The 23,517-nt window shown below is 37.3% G+C and overlaps 1 protein-coding gene across 1 annotated transcript in view; it reads left to right on the top strand.

Annotated features, from left to right (window-relative positions):
- Positions 1-1,208: 1,208 nt before the first annotated feature.
- NAF1 (nuclear assembly factor 1 ribonucleoprotein) overlaps positions 1,209-23,517 on the top strand; it is a 46,963-nt gene continuing 24,654 nt past the window's right edge. The window contains exons 1-2 of the mRNA XM_045798707.2: positions 1,209-1,728; positions 5,772-5,940. Of these exons, the coding sequence (XP_045654663.1) occupies positions 1,400-1,728; positions 5,772-5,940 (498 nt within the window). The 5' untranslated portion in view covers positions 1,209-1,399. The remainder of the gene's footprint in view (positions 1,729-5,771; positions 5,941-23,517) is intronic.

Genomic DNA, 23,517 nt, shown 5'->3' with positions numbered 1-23,517 from the left:
CAACTATTTCTCACATTAACATGTGTATGACACGTGCCATTTTCTTGTATAAAACCTTAATTAGTGCTCACATGAACTAAATGAGATAGCATTTTTATCTCCATTTTTTAAGTAAGGAAAACCAGCGTTAGGTATGTTAGGCTACCTGCTCAAAGTTACAATTACACCAACAAGGAAATGGTAGGGCTGAGATTTGAACACAGATCTATTTAGCTAGGAACACTGAGCTTTAGTTAACAACTGCGTTAATAACAGGTATCTCAAGTTTAAATTCCCATTTCTCTTTGGAGGCTTTCCATGATACAGTCCACCAGTTTTACTTAACTTCCTATGACGGCTGAACTTGTGTCCTGTATTCCACGTTTCAAATATCTTTCTAGTTATCTCCTGTGCATTGACTTTTTTACTTCAGTTAGATTGTAAGCTCCTTAAAATAAAAGGCTATGTATTAGTCTTAAGTTTCTATGAAGGTCTGCTACTGTGGTGTGCATACAATACATTCTCAGTAAATAATTGTTAAAATCTTTAGCACTGTCCTTGGCACATCTGCATGCTTAATAAATGGTAACGAGGATTATTACTTATTATTGCTGGAGGCGCTGATGCATTGAACTAAAGTTCTAAAAGGAAACCATAAAATTCCGATCTCTGCTTCAATCCTAAGAACTTTTTGCTTATCTTCTTTATGATTTAGAATAATAGTTCCCCAGGCTAAGTTAGTTCATTTTAGTCCCATCTCACCCTTTCTATGAAGTGGCGTCAACTACCATATAGATACCGCCATAACATCAACAGGCAGCAAAGATTACGTCCACTATTACTGCTCTTTTTGAGAGTGCTTTGGAGAAACTCAAGGAATAGGTGTAGTAATTTTTTTGAGATGAATGGTTAACGTCCTTGCTATCTATTATGCAGCTTCATTTAACGAAGTTTACTAGAAGTGACTGTTCAAGAGTTCCTGGCTCAAGTTTCTTACGTACAGAGACTCATACAATCAGCCATCTCCTCTGTCCTACAAGCCCTCCTTCGCATTTCCGCTTCAAGTCGAATTGGCCCGGGAAAGCCTAACCGCTTGATCCCACCGATACGAGCTGTAGCTTGAGGAGGTAATGAAAACGGCGGGTTTAGGACCGCGCGAGGTCTGGTTTCCAAAGGCCCTGCCCCGCTCCCGGTGAGCGCAATCGCGTCACGTCACGTAGTACGCTCCCCCGGAAGTGCCTCTGTGTGAACGGCGGGGGCGTGTCTCCAAGCAGTTCGGCGTGTAGTTACCCGAGAAACGTGGGAAGTCGGGCCCAGGTGCAGTTACAGCCCGCAGGGTTGTTCCATCTTTTCCCTAGCGAGCCGCGAGCCTGTGTGAGGGCCCTGAACGTGAGCCTGACTGGGTCTCTGAATAGACGCCATGGAAGTAGTGGAGGCCGCCGCCGCTCAGCTGGAAACTCTCAAATTTAATGGCACCGGTTTGGGGGATGGCCAAGGTCAGGCGGCGCGGTCTCCGGGCTCTGTACCTGTCCCAGAGCGAGGGCCGTCACTGCAGTTGGATGAGGAGTCGCCGGACACCGGACAGGCCGCGGAGGCTCAGCCTGCAGAGAAGCAGCCGCTTGAATTCGCGCCGCAGTCAAGGCCAGAACCTCCACCCGGAGGGAACTGCGTCACCGTCCCAGGCGCTGCAGAGCAGGCGGGGACCCCAGACTCTCTGGAGACTTCGGACTCGGATTCGGACTCGGACAGGTCGGGTGCTGGGGGTCTTGGAGCTGCGGGGGTAGCCGGGGTCGGGGACTGAGAGGGCGCCCGCGTGGGCCTGGGAGAGGGGAGAGGTAGCTGAAGCTCGCGGCGCACGTGTTGACAAGTAGCTCGGACCGCCCATTTCTTGCCCTTCTGTGCAAATCGCGTTGCGAATCCGAGATTAATAATCAGAGCCCTCTTTACTAAATCTGGTAGTCTGAAAGGTCTAATATATAGATCGCAAAAACAAAAACAAACAAAATGACCAACCCCTGGGGATATTGGATTATTTCGATAACCACTCAATTTGGCGTGTCCTTTTGTGGTCATAACCTTAAATTTTGTGTCAGATCTTTTTAGGAAGAATCGGGTTTAGAGTGTGGCCTTGTGTTTTGAACCAGATGAGTTAAGGACCAGTTAAAGGATTTTTATACGTTTCCAGTTTGGGTCCTGATAATTTTGTAGAATCCTTGCAGGGAGCACGTGCCCATGAGATTAGCGAAACATTTGTTATTTAGCCTTGTTGTATGATCTGGGTAGGTTTTATAGACAGCACCCCCCTCCCCGTGTCTTTTAAATATGAAACCTGTGGTGACAGCGGACTTAAGGTTGTAGGATGTTACTAAATCACACTGAACGTTGTCTACAGATATTTGAGTGTGTTATGTGGGAAACTGAATAGGTGAATAAAATATCCCTGTCCTACATCCTAGTGAGAAGGATGAAAAATAAAGTTAAATACATCAGTACATAGATGAGCGGTGTTGAAAATTACAATGCAGGAACAAGCAAGGCATGGAGAAAGTAATAGAAGAGCCCAGCCCTGTAAGACTGTGTAGCCATGTTAAAGTTTTAATTCTAAGTGTTAGTTAATATTCTAGTTAGTTAATATTCTAATAAGCTTTGCTCTGTAGAGAAGGAATTGAACTGGGTTCAAGAGTGAAAGCAGAGAAGCATGAATGGAACAGGGCTTAGTGTAGAAAGAGCTGGAAAGATGTTGCATGAGTCCAGGATGCGACTATGGTTGTCTGGATTAAGTATTTTGAAGTCACTCTAATAGATGGGGTACTGGGCTAGACAAGGAGGCATCAGCTGGGTGGATGATGGTGCTGTTTAGTAAAATGGGGAGTAACCTATCTGGGATGGCAGCTGGAGACCAATAGGAGTGTTCAATTTGGACAGTTAATTTGAGATTTCTTTGACAGCTAATTGGAGATGTCAGAAAAGCAGTAGGATAATGAGTTTAAAGTTGAGAGGACAGTTCTGGACTGGCGATGTAAATTTGAACATCAGCTTACAGCTAGGATTTACTCAACTTTTTATTATGGACATTTTCAAATTTGTTAAAAGTAGAGGCTAATATAATGAATGCAAATGTATTCATCACCACACTCAAACAATTTCAAGTATTTTGCTAATCTTGTCTTATCTAGTATTTCTAACGTTTTTTTTTTACCTGAGATTTTTAAAGCAAATCTCAAACAGTATGTCACCTTATCTATATGTTCTTTACATTTCTAACTGATAAAGTACTTGTTATGTAACCACCATGTCATTATGAAACATAGTAGAATTAACCCTAATTCCTTAATATCACCTAATACCCAGTCCGTATTCGTATTTCTGTAGTTGTCTTTTAACAGTTGGTTTGTTTGAATTAGAATTCAAACAAGATTCTCAAACAGTGCATTTGGATGTTATGTCTACTTAGTCTCTCTTAAGTGATTAAAAGGTATTCCACGCATGAGGGTGGAATACCACGGTAGCATACTGGATGCCAAAATATGGAAGTTTTTTGGGGAAGTTAAGTGGGAATCGTGTCAGATGTTGCTGAAAAGTTAAGATGACAGAAAGACGTCCACCGAACTTGACAACATGGAGATTGTTGGTGACCTTGTAAAGGAGTGGTGGTGATGGAAGCCAATTTGGGGTAAAGACTGATTGGAAAATAAAGGAGCAGAGAAGCATGTGTTAACACCTCTGTCAAGAAACTTTAAGGGGAAAAATGAGGCCATAGCTGGAGGAATTCAACAGAGGTACTGTGGAATTTGGTATGCTGATAGGAATGATCTGGGAGAGAGGGGAATATTCATAATATAGTAATAGAGGAAGGAGTTCGGTTGTGAATGGGTGCCCATTATCCCTGCAACAGAAGGAAGGACCATACTTGCCAGAACTAGTGCCTTTGTTTCAAGCACTTAATAATCCATCTGAGAAGACATGTTTTTCAGTGAATTATGGATAGTATGAGACAGGCTGTACTAGACAGTTTGAAAAAAAATGCTCTGAGAGATACAGAAAGAAGTAAATCTACTACTTTTGGTGGATAGGGGATGACTTCAGAGGAGATAATATTTGAGTTGAGCTTACAAAGAGGAATGGGACTTTTCTGCCCTGGGGACATTCCAGAAAAGGAAATAGCACAAATAATGGCATGAGGTAGTGAAAGTACAAAGGGATTTGGGACGTTTTATATGCTTCTGTGCTAGATGTGGCAGAAGATGGGATTGTGAAGGTTGCCAGGAACCTGATTGCTAAGGGCTCTGAGATGGCCTTTATCTTGTACACATTACAGATTTATAGAGAAATTTTAAAGCTTTTCTCTATGTTTAATGTTTTCTTAATAAAAAAATGGAAGGGACGGTACAAACACATAATAGCCATCACCTTGCTTTAACACTTACCAACATTTCAGAACTTAGTTTCACATATGTATGTTATTGAGCCCTTTTAAAGTCATTTGTAGATATTATGAACTTTGTCCCTAAATGTTTCAGCATGCATTCTCTAAGAGGATATTCTTTTATGTAATCACAGTTATCACACATAACAAAATTGATAATTCCTTCATATCTAATGTCCAATTGTGGATTTTTTTTTTTTTTTAAAGCAAGCGTGTGAACTGTTAGGATGGAAGGTCATGAGAGGATGAAGGTAACAGCAGTAGGAGGAAGGGTTGATTGTTGTGGGAAGAGACTTCTAGTATTGACGTCAGTCATACAATTACTACAGAAAAATAGGTGAGAAATGATGATCTTCTCTAAATAGGGTCATAGTAACAGTGGAAATGGATTGAGAAATGGAATAGGAGTGATGTTTGCCATTTGAAGGTAGGATTTTATCATTGACTGTGATATGGCATTGACTCAGAATGATTCCAGGGTTTCTACGTATAGTGACTGGATTGAAGACTAAGCAATGAAATAGAATAGAGGCTCAAGGAAAGAAGCAGGTTCAGTAAGGAGAATGTGGGGTGTTTTGTTTGTTTGTTTGTTTGTTTTGTGTTTATGTGTGTGTGTGTGTGTGTGTGTGTGTTTTCCAGTTGCTAGAATGAGGTAAGTGTAGGTTATTCATACAGAGGTGGCCAGTATGCAGCTGGAGATCAGGAGTGGAGCCTAGAAGTTACCAATATCAAGGCTGATGATTTAGGAGTTATTTATACATGGGTGATGATTGAAATCATTTGAGTGAATGACATTATCCATGGGAAGAGGACAGAGAGAAGAGAAAATGAGGGTGGAACTTTTAAAAACAGCTCATAAAATGGGCTGAGGGAGAAAGCCAGCAAACAAAATTTAAACTAAGAGGAGGATTACTGGTAGCAATTGCTGTGGGAGCCAAGGGCTAAGGGAGTTTTAGAGTAGAGTGGTCAACATGGTTGGTAACTTTCAGGAGTTTCCAAGTTGTATGAAGACTAAGAACATTTTATTGGCAAGTAAATGATCTGGTCATTGATGACTAATAAGAAAGGTGCCTTAGTCCAAAGCTCTCTTTTGTCAGTGATTTGCCACATGCTTAATTATATTAAGACCAATGTGTGATATGTGAGACTATTATAATAATAGGGTTTGGGTTATAGCAGGGGTTTTGAAAATGTTATCAATGAATTAAAGACTACTTTCCAAATACCATAGTCAACTTTGAAATGTTAGCTTTTGAATTATATCGGCAACAATAAATACATAGTAGATATTTCCTAGTTGAAAAATTATAATCTGATACCATTATGATAATGCTTTACTAAGTTTTTGACTTTTTCTTCCCTGCAGTGAAACAGATTCAGATAGTTCAAGCTCCTCCTCCTCATCGTCATCTTCCTCATCATCTTCCTCTTGTATATCACTTCCTCCACTGCTGTCCGATGGAGAAGATGATTTACAAACTGAGAAGGAAAGTAAGAATTTTCCTCTTAAAACAAAAGATGAGTTACTCCTTAATGTAAGTACTTAGATTTGTTACTAAACCTAATTTGAATGTTATAAAATATGTTATGATACTAATATTGATCTCATTTGGCCTATATCTAGCTCTGTAAATTTGGAGACTTCTTAGCCTCTTATTGGGCATACTTTTGCTATGCCTTGGTTTTTTTAAATAAAAGAGAAGATTGATCTGGTTGCTAAGGTTTCTAAGGTTGCTTCTAACTCTAATATTTGATAATAGTTCTTGATGGGCATCCACGTTAGCTTGCTATTTTTTGTTTTTTATCTTTCCTACGAAGATTTCTTATGTAGATTTACAACCTTGGTTTTTGTTTTTTGTTTGGGGGTTTTTTTGTCCACAAGTAAGAAAATGTTGCTCAGCAGTAATTGAAATCTTTTTAATTGATTGCATTTAAGAGAAGTAGAAAGTAAAATTAGATGAGTTGAGTTTCTTAGGACTCCTATTAACTTGAAGTTTTGGGAGCATTTTTGTTGCAGATGGAGAAAACTTGTTTATTATAGGATGGTGTTTATTGGCACTTGATAGGTTTGGTTTGTAAAGTTGACTCTTATGTGGTTATTTTCTTTTCTTCCTTCCATCCTAGAAGGATGATGGTAGTTTGGTTGAAACCTCATGATCCGGGGCGCCTGGGTGGCTCAGTCGTTAAGTGTCTGCCTTCCAGCTCAGGGCGTGATCCCAGAGTCCTGGGATCGAGCCCCACATCAGGCTCCTCTGCTGGGAGCCTGCTTCTTCCTCTCCCACTGCCCCTGCTTGTGTTCCCTCTCTTGTTGGGTGTCTCTATCTCTATCAAATAAATAAATAAAATCTTAAAAAAAAAAAGAAACCTCATGATCCAAGAGGAACATCTCCTCGGAATTTCAGAATATAGGCTGTATTGCCACGTTTTTACTCTCCCTACACCCACATGTACTTTATAGTTACTACTAATGCTTTTTAAAAAGCTAATTACATTTATTATGTAATACTTAAATCAATGGAAGAGTTTAATGCAAGGTTTGAAAACATTTTAAAAGTCTCGAGGTAATTGGGCACCTTTTCATGCCCGAATTCTACCAATATTATTTCTTTTTCTCTATTTGTAATGAGAAATTTCCTATCTCACTTCTGCTTTATGTATTGAAAACCCCTAGGGCTTTTATGCAGCTTCACATCAGTGGTTCTTGTTTTCATACTACAGACATTGCTATCCCTTACTGGTCTTTTTATGCAAAGGCTTTCCCAACTTATGACTATTTTGTGAAATTACTGGGAGACTTCTTTGGTCTTTCTCTTGTATCTTGGTCACCTTTCTACTCAAATTTTCTCAGAGTATAAAAATCAACAAGTAAAGGACCACAGTACTTTTTATATGTGTCATTTTCTTATTTATCTTACTTGACCTGAAATTCTTAGTTTGTGACTCTCTTGAAATTTAATGCAAAGTCTTAGTCTATATGTTTAAGTATTTTTCTTGGTAGAGTGCTCATATTTTCCTCAGAAAACTAAAAGGGTCCATGTTCACACCGAGGTCAGGGACCACATTCTGAAGGGCTGAGTTCATATCTGATCTTTGTAGTTCCTGTAGTGTCCAATAGAGTGCTTGACAGATACGGTTGTCAGTCAACAGTAATATATGATTATGGAATGAACGAGAGAACAATAGGCATCCTACATTCATTCATTCTTCAACTGTTATAGCACACCGGCCATATAGTAGGTGCTGTAAACAAGACCTCCAGTTTCTGCTCTCATATATGCCCAATGGAGAGAGGCAGACAGTAAATAAACGCAGACAAGTATAATTTTGGAAGTGCTATTAAATTGTGAGAGTGTACGTTTGGCTCATATCAGAATATTACATTTTTGCTGGAAAGGTATGTCAGCTTTTGAAACTTGAACCGTGGGCCAATCTGTTCCTTTTTATGCCAATTCCAGAGGATCTTTGAGAAGGATGGAAGAAGCAATTATAGTTTTTATTTTTCAGCTTTGGATTCTTGAGTAGCTGTTCACTTTATATTTACATGACTAGGAAGGCAACTTATTGGACGTTCCTAGTCCTTGAGACCACTGCTACTAGAGTTAAGTAGAGGAATGAGTTCCCTGGATTGCCATAAATCTTTGACTTAGGGCCACGAAAGAGTATATTAGGACTCCTTCAGAACTTCCGACTCTGAATTTAAGGGAAGAGAATGACTTGGTCCTGAAGACCAGGATGGTATGGCTACATGTACTCAGTATCTTTAGGACTCTCCTTCTTTCTTGCTTAGTAGGTTTTTCTCCATGGGGCTGGCAGTTTGGTGATTGGTATTCCTACATGAAAGTCATGGGGAGGACTTGTACTGGTTTACCTGGGGCCTAGTACACAGCCCTAAACACATCACTGAGGCTAGTGGAATGTGTATTTGGATTGCTTGGGCATGAGTCACATAGTCACTCCCATTTGTGTGGGAGGGTATGTAGGAAAGTGAGTGCTTTAGAGAAAGCACATGGGCAAGTGTGAGGGCGGGAACATGTAAAAACCAGTTGACAGAAAGGGAGTGTGAATGTGTGTGTATTTCGAGGAGCTTGAGGGTTGGGTGGGCGATACCAACCGCATGCAAACCACCAGGAATGGGTTCTCTGTCATAAGAAAGTAAGTCTTCTATCCATTTCAGAAAGGGATGCTGTTTAGTTGGTAATAATAGTCATCTTGTATAGAGAGTACAAAGGAAATACTTGGAAAGGGTTATCACATGTGGCTAATGTTAGACTCTTGTGGTTGTGAGCAAAAAAGACTCTCCACTTACCTCAAGAGAAGGGGGATACATTGTAAACTTATTTGGTTAGGAAAACCATTGGGAACTAAGGCAGCTCTTGAGGATAACCATGCTGTTTCTTTTATATGCCTCTTGGATATTCTCATAGTTCTCTAAGTGTCATTTTATTCTTTCTTTATTCACTGACTTCTTCAGTTTACCTATAGATTAATCTTTTTTTAATTCTAGCTGGCATGTAGATTATGTGACCCTGGCTCTAAATACAGTGTCTTCTACTTTGATCTTCCCCTTGAACCAGCCAATTAGTGCTATATTTCTTTGCTGAATTTTGGGACAAACCTATTACTTATTAGATTAGTTTGTTTGTGTATGTGTATTTGTGTGTGTGTATGTGTGTTTTGAAAATGACAGTCGACTTTCCTGGGAACTGTCCCCTCTTGTTAAAACCAGCTCTAGCCAGTGTCAAATGTACCATTTTGTTCAGGTCATACTGGTATATCCTCTTAGCAGGGATTGTGCATGGAGCATTTGATCTATGTATTCTATTTAATTTCCTAATGAAATGCTGAGGAAAATTAATGAACCATTCTATCCAGGTTGTCTTTACTAAAAGGTATACCTAAATTAAAATGGGCCAAGCAGTTCTATCAATTTCAGAGTTTGTGCTGGATCTTTAGAGATCTCTGGAACATAGACATGCCCTTTTTTATTTTTTTTTTTAAATATCTTATTTCTTTATTTGACAGAGACAGCCAGTGAGAGAGGGAACACAAGCAGGGGGAGTGGGAGAGGAAGAAGCAGGCTCCCAGCGGAGGAGCCTGATGTGGGGCTCGATCCCATAATGCCGGGATCACGCCCTGAGCCGAAGACAGATGCCTAACAACTACGCCACCCAGGCACCCCAGACATGCCCATTTTAACCCAGTTTTATGTCCATTATATAAATTGTCTTATATTCTGGGCTGTTTTCTCAGGCACCCCAGACATGCCCATTTTAACCCAGTTTTATGTCCATTATATAAATTGTCTTATATTCTGGGCTGTTTTCTCTTGCCATTCAGGCATGCGGAGCTTAAGTTTTACCTCCAGTTGGTCTGTTTGTCAGACAGGAATGTCACCTCCCTGGATCTAGCTTTTTAAATCTTTCCCATTGTTGGGAAGTTAGATCCTGGTGATCTAACTACTAACTATTTCAGATCTTTAATGGTAAGTATATGGGAGCTACAGTGAAGTAACCTCAAGATTGCTCTTTTAGAATTAAGCCTTAGAGAGTTGCAACAATCCCTTGGGATGACAGGATATGGTTATATCTTGATTTAGAAAAAGGGATGAGGAGAAGAGAAAAAAAAAGGAGTGGTTAGCTATAGAGGCATTGAAAAGGAGAGTAGTCTTAGTTGGCTCTTTTTATAATGTCACAGTTATGTAATATATGCTGTTAAATTTAACCAAGTGGAATTATTCTTTTGATCATAAACTCCTCTTTAATGCTGAGAAGGTTTATATATAACCTACACAGTAAATGTAAAGCGGCATACGTATTTCAGCTTTGAAACTACATTAAACCACATACGTTTTATTCAGTGTTTCAGTGAATTGGAAAATTAGGTCATTTTTGAAAAATTTTCTCAGCAATTTATGCCTTGAATTGTTTATTTAAATAAATCAGGCATAATTAAAAATTCAGAATCATAAACACATTTATGGGATTGTGACATTTCAGAACTTTTTTTAGAAATGAATTTTGTAAATTAATGCCTATTATTTTCTCTTCTGAAAACCTGAAAGGTTTTACATAACATTTAAAAGTTATGGTTACAGTGCTTATGAGGACAAAAAATGGATAATACTGCAGTAGGCATATTAGTGTGTATTTATACACATAATATAGCATGACTAAGAAAAAATGTAATGCTTGTATGCAGTTCTTGGTACCTTCATAATTTGGAGACTGCCTATATTATAATGTAAAACAAATGCATTTTGTAGTTAGGTTGAGTATATTATATTTTCTTTCTGGTTTTGGCAGTGCAGACACATGTCGTAAAACATCCTAACATGAGGATATGGATATATCTGGGCCACCTCAAGTGGTCAGAAGTTACAGCGGATTATTTCATACTTTTTGATCTCCTGCCGTGCATGAAATTACAGTGCCCTAGCGTCTTCACTTAATAATCATTGACTGAATATGTTGGTTTCAAGGCATAGCTTACTTTATAAGTTTTGCCCTAAATGCAGGCCTTTTTCAACTTCAGCATTTTATGACTCTAAATGTATTTGAAATTATTACACTTTATCATAGAATACTGATGACACTTTTTAACATTCTTTTCAAAATGATATTTAAGAAATGGCTCTATGTACTTGAGAGGAGATATTTTTAAATTAATATTTGGTGCTCTTTAAAAATAGTGCTCAGATTTTTTAAAAAATTAAAATTTTGTGTTTCATTATACAAAGTTATTTTACTAAAGCTTATAGCAAACAGAAATGATCCATACACTTCAGATAGTGTTTTATTTAGTTAAGTAAGGATGTATGTTTGCTGTGTGTGTGTATATACCATATATATGTGGTTATTACACAGAAGCATTCCATTTATTATATTCCCCCATTCCTCAGTAGATTTTAATAAGTTCTGATTACTTTAGAGGATAAAGACAGATGTCTGTTAAAAGAGAATCTAGCTAGAGAGTGAGCATACACACTTTTGCTAAAAGCAAAGTGACACTAGAAAGTTAAGGATTGAATGTGAGATGAACGGTACTGGACATACAAAGTTGTAGGATTGAGTGGAAGAGGAGATAACTTAAAGCGCAATGGTCAAGGAGGTCATCCTGGATTTGCAAGATGGATAGGATAGGTATGGAAAGGTGACGGGTGAGGAGAATATGAACTTTCCCACTGATTAGATAGAGTCTGTTGCATGACAGTTGTATTCCCAGTGTTGGTTACATAGTAGGGGATCAGGGAGTGTTTCTTTGTTCATTCATTTATCATCCATACACCTGAAGTTGTCACTTTTTTTTTTTTTTTAAAGATTTTATTTATTTATTTAACAGAGGGAGACAGCTAGCGAGAGAGGGAACACAAGCAGGGGGAGTGGGAGAGGAAGAAGCAGGCTCCTAGTGGATGAGGCTGATGTGGGGCTCGATCCCAGAATGCCGGGATCACGCCCCGAGCCGAAGGCAGACGCTTAACAACTGCACCACCCAGGCGCCCCATGAAGTTGTCACTTTTAAAATGGTCACTTGTTCATTTTGAAATTTGGCTCTAATAATTGTTGACATTTTACAATTACTTGGCAGTGCTTTTATCTTTGTGATATATAAAGTCAGTGTCTTAGATTTGATGAAATAAAGACTCCTTGGGTAACATAAAAGATAATGCTTAGAATTATACTGTTGAAGGTTTTTTCTTATTGAGATGGATTACAATTTTATGTGAGTCAACTTTTGAAGATATTCTTATGAACTTTGTTTTTGACAGTTTTAGAGAAAAACAGGGCAAGAACATAATATTTATTTAAAAAGAAAAATATGAAGACACTGCAAAGAAGTGTTGGTTTTCATTTTTTAGGTGAAAATATTTAATGGGCTAGTCTCAATCTTAAGTTTAGTGTCATACACAACAGGGTAATTAATAAGGGCAATTAATGTGTATTGAGTTCCATGGAACATTGTAAAAGTACTTTTGTTAAGTTGATGAATTAGACTAAATGTTATATGTGGCCTTAGTTACCACACAGTGTACAGACCTAATCCATTCGTTTTTCCAATATGTTTTACCAGCTATAGGGAAAAAAAAAAAAAGTTTCCAATCATGGCTCTCAGTACTCCAGGGATTGGATCCTACTTTCCAACCATATCTGAAAAGTGAAGGCTCACCTAATAGCATCAGGTAATTGGCTGCCACATGCATGTCCTCTATTCTTGGGTAACACAAGGAAAGTGGTCAGATAATTTTATTCCACTTTCCTTACTTTTAAAAATTCTCCCCAGTCTAGCACCAGAAGGGATTAGTGGCCATTTGGAATGTTTGATTCCTTTTCCATTACCCCTTGCTGCCTTTTTTCTAGGTTTGTGAGTGAAAACCCAAATCAAGGTTCTTTAGATAATTTTGTCTCAGAAAATCATAAATTACTGATTTTTTTTTCTTGCCCAATAATAAGTCTTCAAAGAGCTAGAGAATGCAAGGTCATGGTAATTTACAGGCGTCATCTTCTTAGAGGGCCATTTTTGACCCATTAGTTCCTTCCAGTTTTGCACTAGAAGTCTTAGACATCCATATTTTAACTAGTGTGTCTGTAGTTTAATTTTTTTAATAGGGGAGATTTTTAATGTTATGTGGTACTCATTTGAATGTTTTGCTTAACTGAACAACCTTGTAGGCCATACCAGGTGTTCAGGAATCAGAAGATAATAATATTCTTGTAATACAAACAATAATTGCTCTTTCATGAATATTTCAGAAGTATAGGTAGAACCATGCTCTTTAATGCTATAGTTAAGGGCATCTGTTATCCAGAATTATAGTAGTTGTGTTTGAGGCTGGTATATAATTTCTATCTTAATGTGCTGTCATTTTGATTACATGCAGTTGAACATTTTTTAAATTGTATTAGCCATTTGCATGAAATATTCAGAACTTTTGCTCAGTTTTCTCACTATTTAGAGATAAGAAAACTGATTCTGAGAAAGAAAGTGATTTGCCTAAGGTAGTATTTAAGTGGGGGAGAGCAGATTCAGAACTAGTAACAGGTAGATTGCAGTCTGGTGTATTTTTAGTACTTGTGTAGACATGCATACATAGCAACATTAGAATTTGATCATTTGAACTTCCTTGATTATTTGGTTTCTGAATAATGTAGTGCGTTTTGTCATGGTGATAGATGATTCTATCGTAATGTAAGCTTCCTTAAATTGCATATGCTTGGACCATATTGTCTTTTAATAGAGCCTTTGACTTGGAACTGTAGATTGTAGGAAATACATGATTGAATTTCTTTAGTATGGTGAATTTTAGTAGTTCATTTGCCAAACGGTATTATGTATCTGGGGATTTTTATTTCCTTGTGGCCTTCTCTTTTGCTAATGATGTGAAGTATTTTTCTTCCTTTCTGTGTCTATTCTTTGTTATTATGAATAACATTTGTTTTGAGCCAGTAAGCATAATATTAACTTTATTTAAATGATAGCATGGATATTTATCTCTAGTTGTAGATACTATACCCCAAGACATAATTTGAGGGAAGTAACCCTAACAAAAATAGAGATTTATCACAGATCGTTTCCCAGGTAAAGTATTCAGGCTATCATTAAGACTTCATAGCAGGGGTGCCTGGGTGGCTCAGTCGTTAGGCCTCTGCCTTCAGGTCGGTGTGGTCCCAGCGTTCTGGGATCGAGCCCCGCATTGGGCTCCTCCACTGGGAGCCTGCTTCTTCCTCTCCCACTCCCCCTGCTTGTGTTCCCTCTCTCGCTGGCTGTCTCTCTCTCTCTGTCAAATAAATAAATAAATAAATAAATAAATAAATAAATAAATAAATAAATAAATAAAGACTTCATAGCAATATGGTGTATGCTGTTATAATGTGGCCTTAAAATTATATTTGTATTAATGGCAAAAAATAGAGTGATGCTATTAATACCAGGTGTATGTTTTGTAATGGAGGGCTTTTTGGATGTATGAAAACATAAAGCAGTGCTGTTCAGTAGAGCTTCTTGCGGTGATGGAAATGTTCTATATCCACGCTGTGTTACTGCTGTAGCAGTTGAGCATTTGAAGTGTGGCTAGTCCAACCAAAGACTGCATTTTAAATTTTACTTAATTTTAGTTAATTAAATTTAAATAATCAAATGTAGTTAGTGTCTGGTATTGGATAAGCAGAATAAAAGGAGCCTTTCTTACCCACTTATCCAGCTTTCCATGAGGGTTGTAGGGTAATCCAGGCTCATACTTTAATCTTCCTTACCTGCAGTAAGTAGCCTTCTTATCTTTATTTTCAGTACATTTGGATTTTGCTTGTATGATGGAGAAGGTCTTTCTATCCCAGGTTTCCCTCATCACCTCTACCTTTAGTTTTTTAGTTTATCACCATGCCTTTTACTTCGAATTCTTTATATCCTATGTGTCCAGTCAAGAGTGGTAATGTTCTTCAATATGTGTTCTGGCTACTGTTTTTTCCCTAATTTAAGTTTGTGTGTTTTCTCTCTTTGCTGTGACATCAGCACATCCTTTCCCCGCTCATGGAAAAGTAAAGTGATTTTATTTCTTGAAAGGAGATTATGCGACTGAGCAGATTTATTCGTTATCTTACTGGCAACAGCTGCTGAACAGCTGCTGTGTTATCAAGGAGCCAGGTGTTAATCTAATAATTGTAAAAATGTTTGCTGCTGCAAACCTAAGGTATCTATGCATTAGTCCTGGGCAGTGAAGCTTCTTTAGAAGCCTGCCTTTTTAACTTTAATTCCTTGAGGATTCTCTTGAATTCTGGGAATTATATTTTCATTATCTGATTTTGCTCTGATTGAGAAAGACTGATCTCTTCTCAGAATTTTGCTTAACTCAGACTGATGAGATAAGTCATTTCATTTAATAAATATACGTTAAACACCTACTAAGTGCTAGTCATTGTTCTGGGTGCTATGGCAATGAGCAAGGCTGACCAAGTCCTGCTTATTGTTGGATTTATTGTCTAGTTAGGGAAATGGACTTTAAGCAAGAAAACACAGAAGATGTTAGACAGTAATCTGTTTTAAAAAAAATTAGCAGGATAATTTAATAAAGACTAACTAGGCTTGGTCGAGGTCAGTACTTCAGATTTCATAGTTAGGGAAGAGAAAATAACATTTGACATCCAGATACCAAGACAAGATCATATACTGCCCAACCTGACGTAGCAGTCCAAGGAACTTTCCTTTTAACCTTCTAAAGTTCTGCCTCTTCGAGCCTGACAGAAATCTTTATGGAAAGCCCATGGAAAGCATGCTTGTTTAAAAGGACAAATATATCTCTTCTTTGATCCAACCCCCAAAATGTCTGCCATTTCCAAAGGAAACATACTACTTGACATAATTGCACTTTCAAAGGTAAGTTCCGTAATAGACTTTTGATCTGAAATTGTACTAGACTGATTTCATTTATTTCTTATAAGTTTTATGTACAGTATTTAGTTCTTTATATACCTTTTATGTTCTGCAGAGTATTTGGGATGGAAATTTCATGCACATCACTTTTATAGGTAGGTCTGTTACTATCAAGAGGCAATTTAATGCCTTCATTGGTGTTTTGTTTTGTTTTGTTTTGTTAGAAATGCTCAGCAAACTGTATGTACAATCCTATGTTATAAGGTACTGGGATCACTGAACTGGAATTAGAGGTACGGTGGTGGTCACAGATAACAGTATCTGTTTTTTTCTCTTAAGTTTAGTTCTATATGAGACAGAAATCCTCCCCATTTGTAGGCAATTTTGTCCTATAAATACATAGGTTGGAAACAGGAAAACAGGAATTAAGGAAGCCTGACAGACTCTGCTTTTGACCAAAAGAGTAGGTCCCTGCATCACTACAGATATTCTGGCTTTCTACATCTTCCTCTGTCTTCCTCATTGCTAGATGTGTCTCATAGACATCCTTAGAAGAGGAGAACATCAGGATTTCATTAGACCCTGGAGCTGACCTGTTCACCTTATAGTAAATTATGTTATAATGATCTCAAAAGATGATGAGAAGGCATTAGATGAAATTCAACAGTCTGTTTTAAAAAAACACACAAATAGGAGCACAAGTAGAGATAGACGGTCATTTTTTAAACCTTTTTAAAAAGAAATTTCAGTCAAGAAACATCGTTACGCTTAACATTTGAAACTTTTCTAATAAATAGTCGTACATCGTGCCCACTATCATTACAGTTTCTTGACACTTGATATTCTGGACATACCAACCAATAGTATTTGAAAAGTGAAAAATATGATATAATAATATTGAAAAGGAGGAGGAGGACTTAGTTTTTGGAAGTATACAAGAAAGTCATTAGCCATAAATTTCAGCATGATGTTTTCTTGTGTTCAAATGATACGCTCTAAAGGATGCATTTATAATAGCAATAAAAGATAATAAGTAACAAAGAATTTATAATAGCAAATAAGGTATGAGATAGCTTCAAATAAACCTAAGGACTATTTAGGATCTAAGATAATCTAATTAAGTGTGATTTTAATCAATACTAACAAGACTAATATGATATGACAGAATGGTTTTAAAGTTTGTCCAGTGAAGTAAACATGAGAATAGTTATTAGAAAAATTCCAGGGGGAAAATATGGATGGAATGCATAGAGGAACTAGCCTTATTCCAAAATATTAAACATGTAATGAAAGGCTCAGTTGTTGAAATAGTTTAGTACTGACACTGAAATAGATTAGTAGACCTGAATGGAGATTGCAGTAAAAAACCCAAATATATAAGTACATTTAGTATGTGTTAAAATTTATTTTTCATATCAGTGGGGGAAAAAAGGGATTATTCTATAACACTTGGGAATAATTGGCCAGTAATATGGATAAAGATAAAGCCGATCTGTGCCTTGTTTTTAAACAAGAATAAAATTACGAATGGTCCAAATATGCAAGTATTAAAAATGAAATTGGAGAAGCAGTGGAGATATGAGTGAATTTAAAAAGTGATTTTGTTATAGGGAAGATCTTTCTCTCTGTGACATAAGTCTCAAAAGCCAAAAAAAAAAGCTTGATATATTTAACTACATAAAAATTAAAATGCTGAAGTTCATTAAGCAACTTAAATACTAAAAACCATTCTGGGAGGAAAGGGAGTGGATATTTTCTTCATATTTGGTAAAGGGCAAATGTTCTTTAGCCTAAAGTTCTCTTATAAATTAATAAAAAGATACACCCTCTGAAAGAAAAATGTGTAAAATATACAAACGATTCATAAACACAGTTGGATATCCAGGAAACCTACAAGGATGCACAGTCTTCCTGATTCATGAAGAAGTTAAAATAAAAGCAAGATGTTATTTTATATTGTAGACCTATCACACTGGCAAGGATTTAAAGTTTGCTTCTCAGTGATGGCATGAATGTGAGAAAACCTCTCATCATTTGTGGAATTGGTAATTGACAGAACCTTTTGGAAAAGAAACCTGGTCGTATATGTCAAAATTAAAAGTGTTTGTATATTTGGATCTAGCAGTTCCACTTACAGGGATTTATCACAGGAGTTACATGAAGGTGTAGGTGAACGATGGTTCATTTTATCATTGTGTGTAATGACAAAAATTAAAGAGAGACATGTTTTATCAGGTGACTGGTGTTAAGTTACAGTCTATACAGTGATACACTGTTAGAATGTTTGAAAAATTAGATGTTTATGTTTTGGTGTAGAAAGGTGTACAAAATACAATCGATAAAAAGGATAGCTTGCATTATAATGTGGATATAAGTAAAACATTTTACAATTAGAAATGTAAAGTTTAAATCTGCAAGGTAAATGTATTTGAAAGATAAACTGTTAACAGCTGTCTATGGAGAAGGATGGGGGGTTGAAAGTAATAAGATAGGGGAATTTTTGCTTTTTACTCTGAGTCCTTCTGTACTACTAATTTTTTCCTTTTTTAAAAAACAGGAGTATTTTATATTTTAAAGTTAAAAGAAATCAAAACAGTATCAGAGTTTAGATCTATACCAAAACATAATTAATATCTTGTGGACGTTTATTCCTCTTAATAGAAAATACAAAACAGGAACTTTTAATTCTGTGGCCAAATATTTATTTATTTGAGAATAACATTGATTTTGCATTCTAAGTGTTCATGATATTTGGTTTACCCTCCTCCTCAGTTCAGTGGTTTTCCCAAAAGGTCTAACAGCACTTTCTCTCTGGAGACTTCCTTTTCCTTTGTTCTACCTACATGATCCTGACTTTATTTAACCAGTGGGCTTTGTCTCAGTCCAAAAGTAGGGAAAGTTTTTGCTCTACCTTTAAAAAAAATGTTTATTAATTTTTAAAATTTTAATAATTAACGTATAATGTATTATTTGTTTTAGGGGCACATGTCTGTGATTCATCAGTCTTACACAACACACAGTACTCACCAAAACACATACCCTTCCCAGTGTCCATCACCCAGCCACTCTATCCCTCCCACCTCCCCTCCACTCCAGCAACCCTCAGTTTGTTTCCTGAGATTAAGAGTCTCTTATGGTTTGTCTCCCTCTCTGGTTTCATCTTTTTTCATTTTTTCCTCTATTCCCCTATGATCCTCTGCCTTGTTCTCAAATTCTACATATCAGTGAGATCATATGATAATTGTCTTTCTCTGATTGACTTATTTCGTTTAGCATAATACCCTCTTGTTCCATCCACATTGTTGCAAATGGCAAGATTTCATTTTTTGATGGCTGCATAATATTCCAGTGTGTGTGTGTGTGTGTGTGTGTGTGTGTGTGTGTGTGTATACCACATCTTCTTTATCCATTCATCTGTCGAAGAACATGTGGGCTCTTTCCATAGTTTGGCTGTTGTGGACATTGCTGCTATAAACATTGGGGTTCAGGTGCCTCTTTGGATCACTACATTTGTATCTTTGGGGTAAATACCCAGTAGTGCAATTGCTGGGTCATAGGGTAGCTCTATTTTCAACTTTTTGAAGATCTTCCATACTGTTTTCCAGAGTGGCTGCACCAGCTTACATTCCCACCAATAGTGTAGGAGGGTTCCCCTTTCTCTGCATCCTCACCAACATCTGTCATTTCCTGACTTGTTAATTTTAGCCATTCTGACTGGTGTGAGGTGATGTCTTAGTGTGGTTTTGATTTATATTTCCCTGATGCCGAGTGATGTTGATCACTTTTTCATGTGTCTGTTGACCGTTTGGATGGCTTCTTTGCAGAAATGTCTGTTCATGTCTTCTGCCCATTTCTCGATTGGATTATTTGGGTTTTGGATGTTGAGTTTGTTAAGTTTTTTATAGATTTTGGATGCTACCCCTTTATTTGATAAGTCATTTGCAAATATCTTCTCCCATTCTGTTGGTTGTCTTTTGGTTTTGTTGACTGTTTCCTTTGCAGTGCAAAAGCTTTATATCTTGATGAAGTCCCAGTAGTTCATTTTTGCCTTACTTCCCTTGCCTTTGGTGATGTGTCTAAGAAGTTGCTGCGGTTGAGGTCACAGAGATTGTTGCCTGTTTTCTCCTCAAGGATTTTGACGGATTCCTGTCTTGCATTTAGGTCTTTCATCCATTTTGAGTCTATTTTTGTTTATGGTGTAAGGAATTCTTCTGCATATGGCCGTCCAATTTTCCCACCACCATTTATCGAAGAGACTGTCTTTTTTCCATTGGATATTCTTTCCTGCTTTGTTGAAGATTAGTTGACCATAGAGTTGAGAGTCCATTTCTGAGTTCTCTATTCTGTTCCATTGATCTATTTGTTTTTGTGCCAGTGCCATACTGTCTTGATGATTACAGCTTTGTAATAGAGCTTGAAGTCTGGAATTGTGGTTCCACTAGCTTTGGTTTTCTTTTTCAACATTCCTCTGGCTATTCGGGGTCTTTTCTGGTTCCATACAAATTTTAGGATTATTTGTTCCATTTCTGTGAAAAAAGTTGATGGTATTTTGATAGGGATTGTATTGAATGTGTAGATTGCTCTAGGTAGCATAGACATTTTCACAATATTTGTTCTTCTAATCCATGAGCCTGGAATGTTTTTCCATTTTTTTTGTGTGTCTTCCTCAATTTCTTTCATGAGTATTCTGTAGTTTTCTGAGTACAGATCCTTTGCCTCTTTGGTTAGATTTATTTCTAGGTTCTTATGGTTTTGGGTGCAGTTGTAAATAGGATCAACTCCTTAATTTTTCTTTATTCTGTCTCGTTGTTGTATAGAAATGCAACTGATTTCTCTGCATTGATTTTATATCCTGCCACTTTACTGAATTCCTGTATGAGTTCTAGAAGTTTTGTGGTGGAGTCTTTTGGGTTTTCCACATAAAGTATCATATCATCTGGAGAGAGTGAGAGTTTGACTTCTTTGCCAATTTGGATGCCTTTATTTCTTTTTGTTGTCTGATTGCTAATGCTAGGACTTCTGGTACTTCGTTGAACTGCAGTGGTGATAGTGGACAACCCTGCTGTGTTCCTGACCTTAGGGGGAAAGCTCTCAGTTTTTCCCCATTGAGAATGATATTCGCTGTGAGTTTTTCGTAGATGGCTTTTATGATATTGAGGTATGTTCCCTCTATCCCTACACTGTGAAGAGTTTTAATCAAGAAAGGATGCTGTACTTTGTCAAATGCTTTTTCTGTATCTACTGAGAGGATCATATAGTTCTTGTCCTTTCTTTTATTAAGGTAGTGTATCACATTGATTTGCAGATGTTGAACCAACCTTGCCGCCCAGGAATAAATCTCGCTTGGTCATGGTGAATAATGCTTTTAATATACAGTTGGATCCTATTGGCTAGTATTTTGGAGAGAATTTTTTTGCATCCATGTTCATCAGGAATATTGGTCTCTTATTCTTTTTGGTGGGGTCTTTGTCTGGTTTTGGGATCAAGTTAATGCTGGCCTCATAAAATGAGTTTGGAAGTTTTCATTCCATTTCTGTTTTTTGGAACAGTTTCAGAAGAATAGGTATTAATTCTTCTTTGACTGTTTGGTAGAATTCCCCTGGGAAGCCATCTGGCCCTGGGCTCTTGTTTGTTGGGAGATTTTTGATTACTGTCTCAATTTCCTTGCTGGTTATGGGTCTGTTCAGGTTTTCTGTTTCCTCCTGGTTCAGTTTTGGTATTTTATACTTTCTCTGGGAATGCATCCATTTCTTCTAGATGGTCTAATTTGTTGGAGTATAGTTGCTCATAATACGTTCTTATAATTGTATTTCTTCAGTGTTGGTTATAATCTCATTCATTGATGATTTTATTTATTTGGATCCTTTCTCTTTTCTTTTTGATAAGTCTGGCCAGGGATTTATTTATCTTATTAATTATTTCAAAGAACCAGCTCCTAGTTTTGTTGATCTGTTCTGCTGTTCTTTTGGTTAATATTTCATTGATTTCTGCTCTGATCTTTATTATTTCTCTTCTGCTGGGTTTAGGCTTTATTTGCTGTTCTTTCTCCAGTTCCTTTAGGTGTAGGGTTAGGTTGTGTATTTGAGACCTTTCTTGTTTCTTGAGAAAGGCTTGTATTGCTACATACTTCCCTCTTAGGTCTGCCTTTGCTGCATCCCAAAGATTTTGAACGATTGTGTTTTCATTTTCATTTGTTTTGAGTTTCAAAGCATTGTGGTCCAGAAAATATGCATGGAATGATCCCATCTTTTGGTACCAGATGAGACCTGATTTGTGACCCAGTATGTGATCTATTCTGGAAAATGTTCCATGTGCTCTAGAGAAGAATGTGTGTTCTCTAGCATGGAATGTTCTGAATATATCTGTGAAGTCCATCTGGTCCAGTGTGTCATTTAAAGCCTTTATTTCCTTGTTGATCTTTTGCTTAGATGATCTTTCCATTTCAGTGAAGGGGTGTTAAAGTCCCCTACTATTATTGTATTATTGTCATTGTATTTCTTCGATTTTGTTATTAATTGGCTTATATAATTGGCTGTTCCCATGTTAAGGGCATAAATTTTTATAATTGTTAGATCTTCTTGTTGGATAGACCCTTTCAGTATGATATAGTGTCCTTCTCCATCTCTTATTACAGTCTTTGGTTTAAAATCTAGTTTGTCTGATATAAGGATTGCCACCCCAGCTTTCTTTTGATGTCCGTTAGGATGATAAATGGTTTTCCACCCCATCACTTTACATCTGGAGGTGTCTTTGTGTCTAAAATGAGTCTCTGGCAGACAGCATTATCAACGGGTATTGCTTTTTTATCCGATCTGATACCCTGTGTCTTTCAATTGGGGCATTTAGCCCATTTACATTCAGGGTAACTATTGAAAGATATGAATTTAGTGCCATTATATTGCCTGTAAGGTGACTGTTACTATATATTGTCTCTGTTCCTTTCTGGTCTATGTTACTTTTGGGCTGTCTCTTTGCTTAGAGGACCCCTTTCAATATTTCTTGTAGGGCTGGTTTGATGATCGCACATTCTTTTAGTTTGTTTGTCCTGGAAGCTTTTTATCACGCCTTCTATTTTCATTGACAGCCTAGCTGGATAAAGTATTCTTGGCTGCATATTTTTCTCATTTAGTACCTGAACATATCATGCCAGTCCTTTCTGACCTGCCAGGTCTCTGTGGATAGGTCTGCTGCCAGTCTAATGTTTCTACCATTGTAGGTTAGAGACCTCTTGTCCCAGGCTGCTTTCAGGATTTTCTCTTTGTCTCTGAGATTTGTAAGTTTTACTATTAGATATCGGAGTGTTTACCTATTTTTATTGATTTTGAGGGGGGTTCTTTGTGCCTCCTGGATTTTGATGCCTGTTTCCTTCCCCAAATTTGGGAAGTTCTCTATAATTTGCTCCAGTATACCTTCTGCCCCTCTCTTTCTTCTTCTTCTGGGATCCCAATTACTCTAACATTGTTTTGCTTTATGGTATCACTTACCTCTCCGATTCTCCCCTTGTGATCCAGTAGTTGTTTATCTCTCTTTTTCTCAGCTTCTTTATTCTCCATCATTTGGTCGTCTGTGTCACTAATTCTCTCTTCTGCGTCATATATCCTAGCAGTTAGAGCCGCCATTTTTTTGATGACATCTCATTAATAGCCTTTTCGATTTCAACTTGGTTAGATTTTATTTCTCCAGAAAGGAATTCTCTAGGGTCTTCTATGCTTTTTTCAAGCCCAGCTTGTATCTTCATAATCATTATTCTG

The sequence above is a fragment of the Ursus americanus genome, chromosome 13 (genome assembly GCF_024610735.1).
Source record: "Ursus americanus isolate L20-20 chromosome 13, mUrsAme1.1.p, whole genome shotgun sequence".
NCBI lineage: Eukaryota > Metazoa > Chordata > Mammalia > Carnivora > Ursidae > Ursus > Ursus americanus.
The sequence above is the reverse complement of the archived record's forward strand: the minus strand, read 5'-3'. Positions and strand labels throughout refer to the sequence as shown.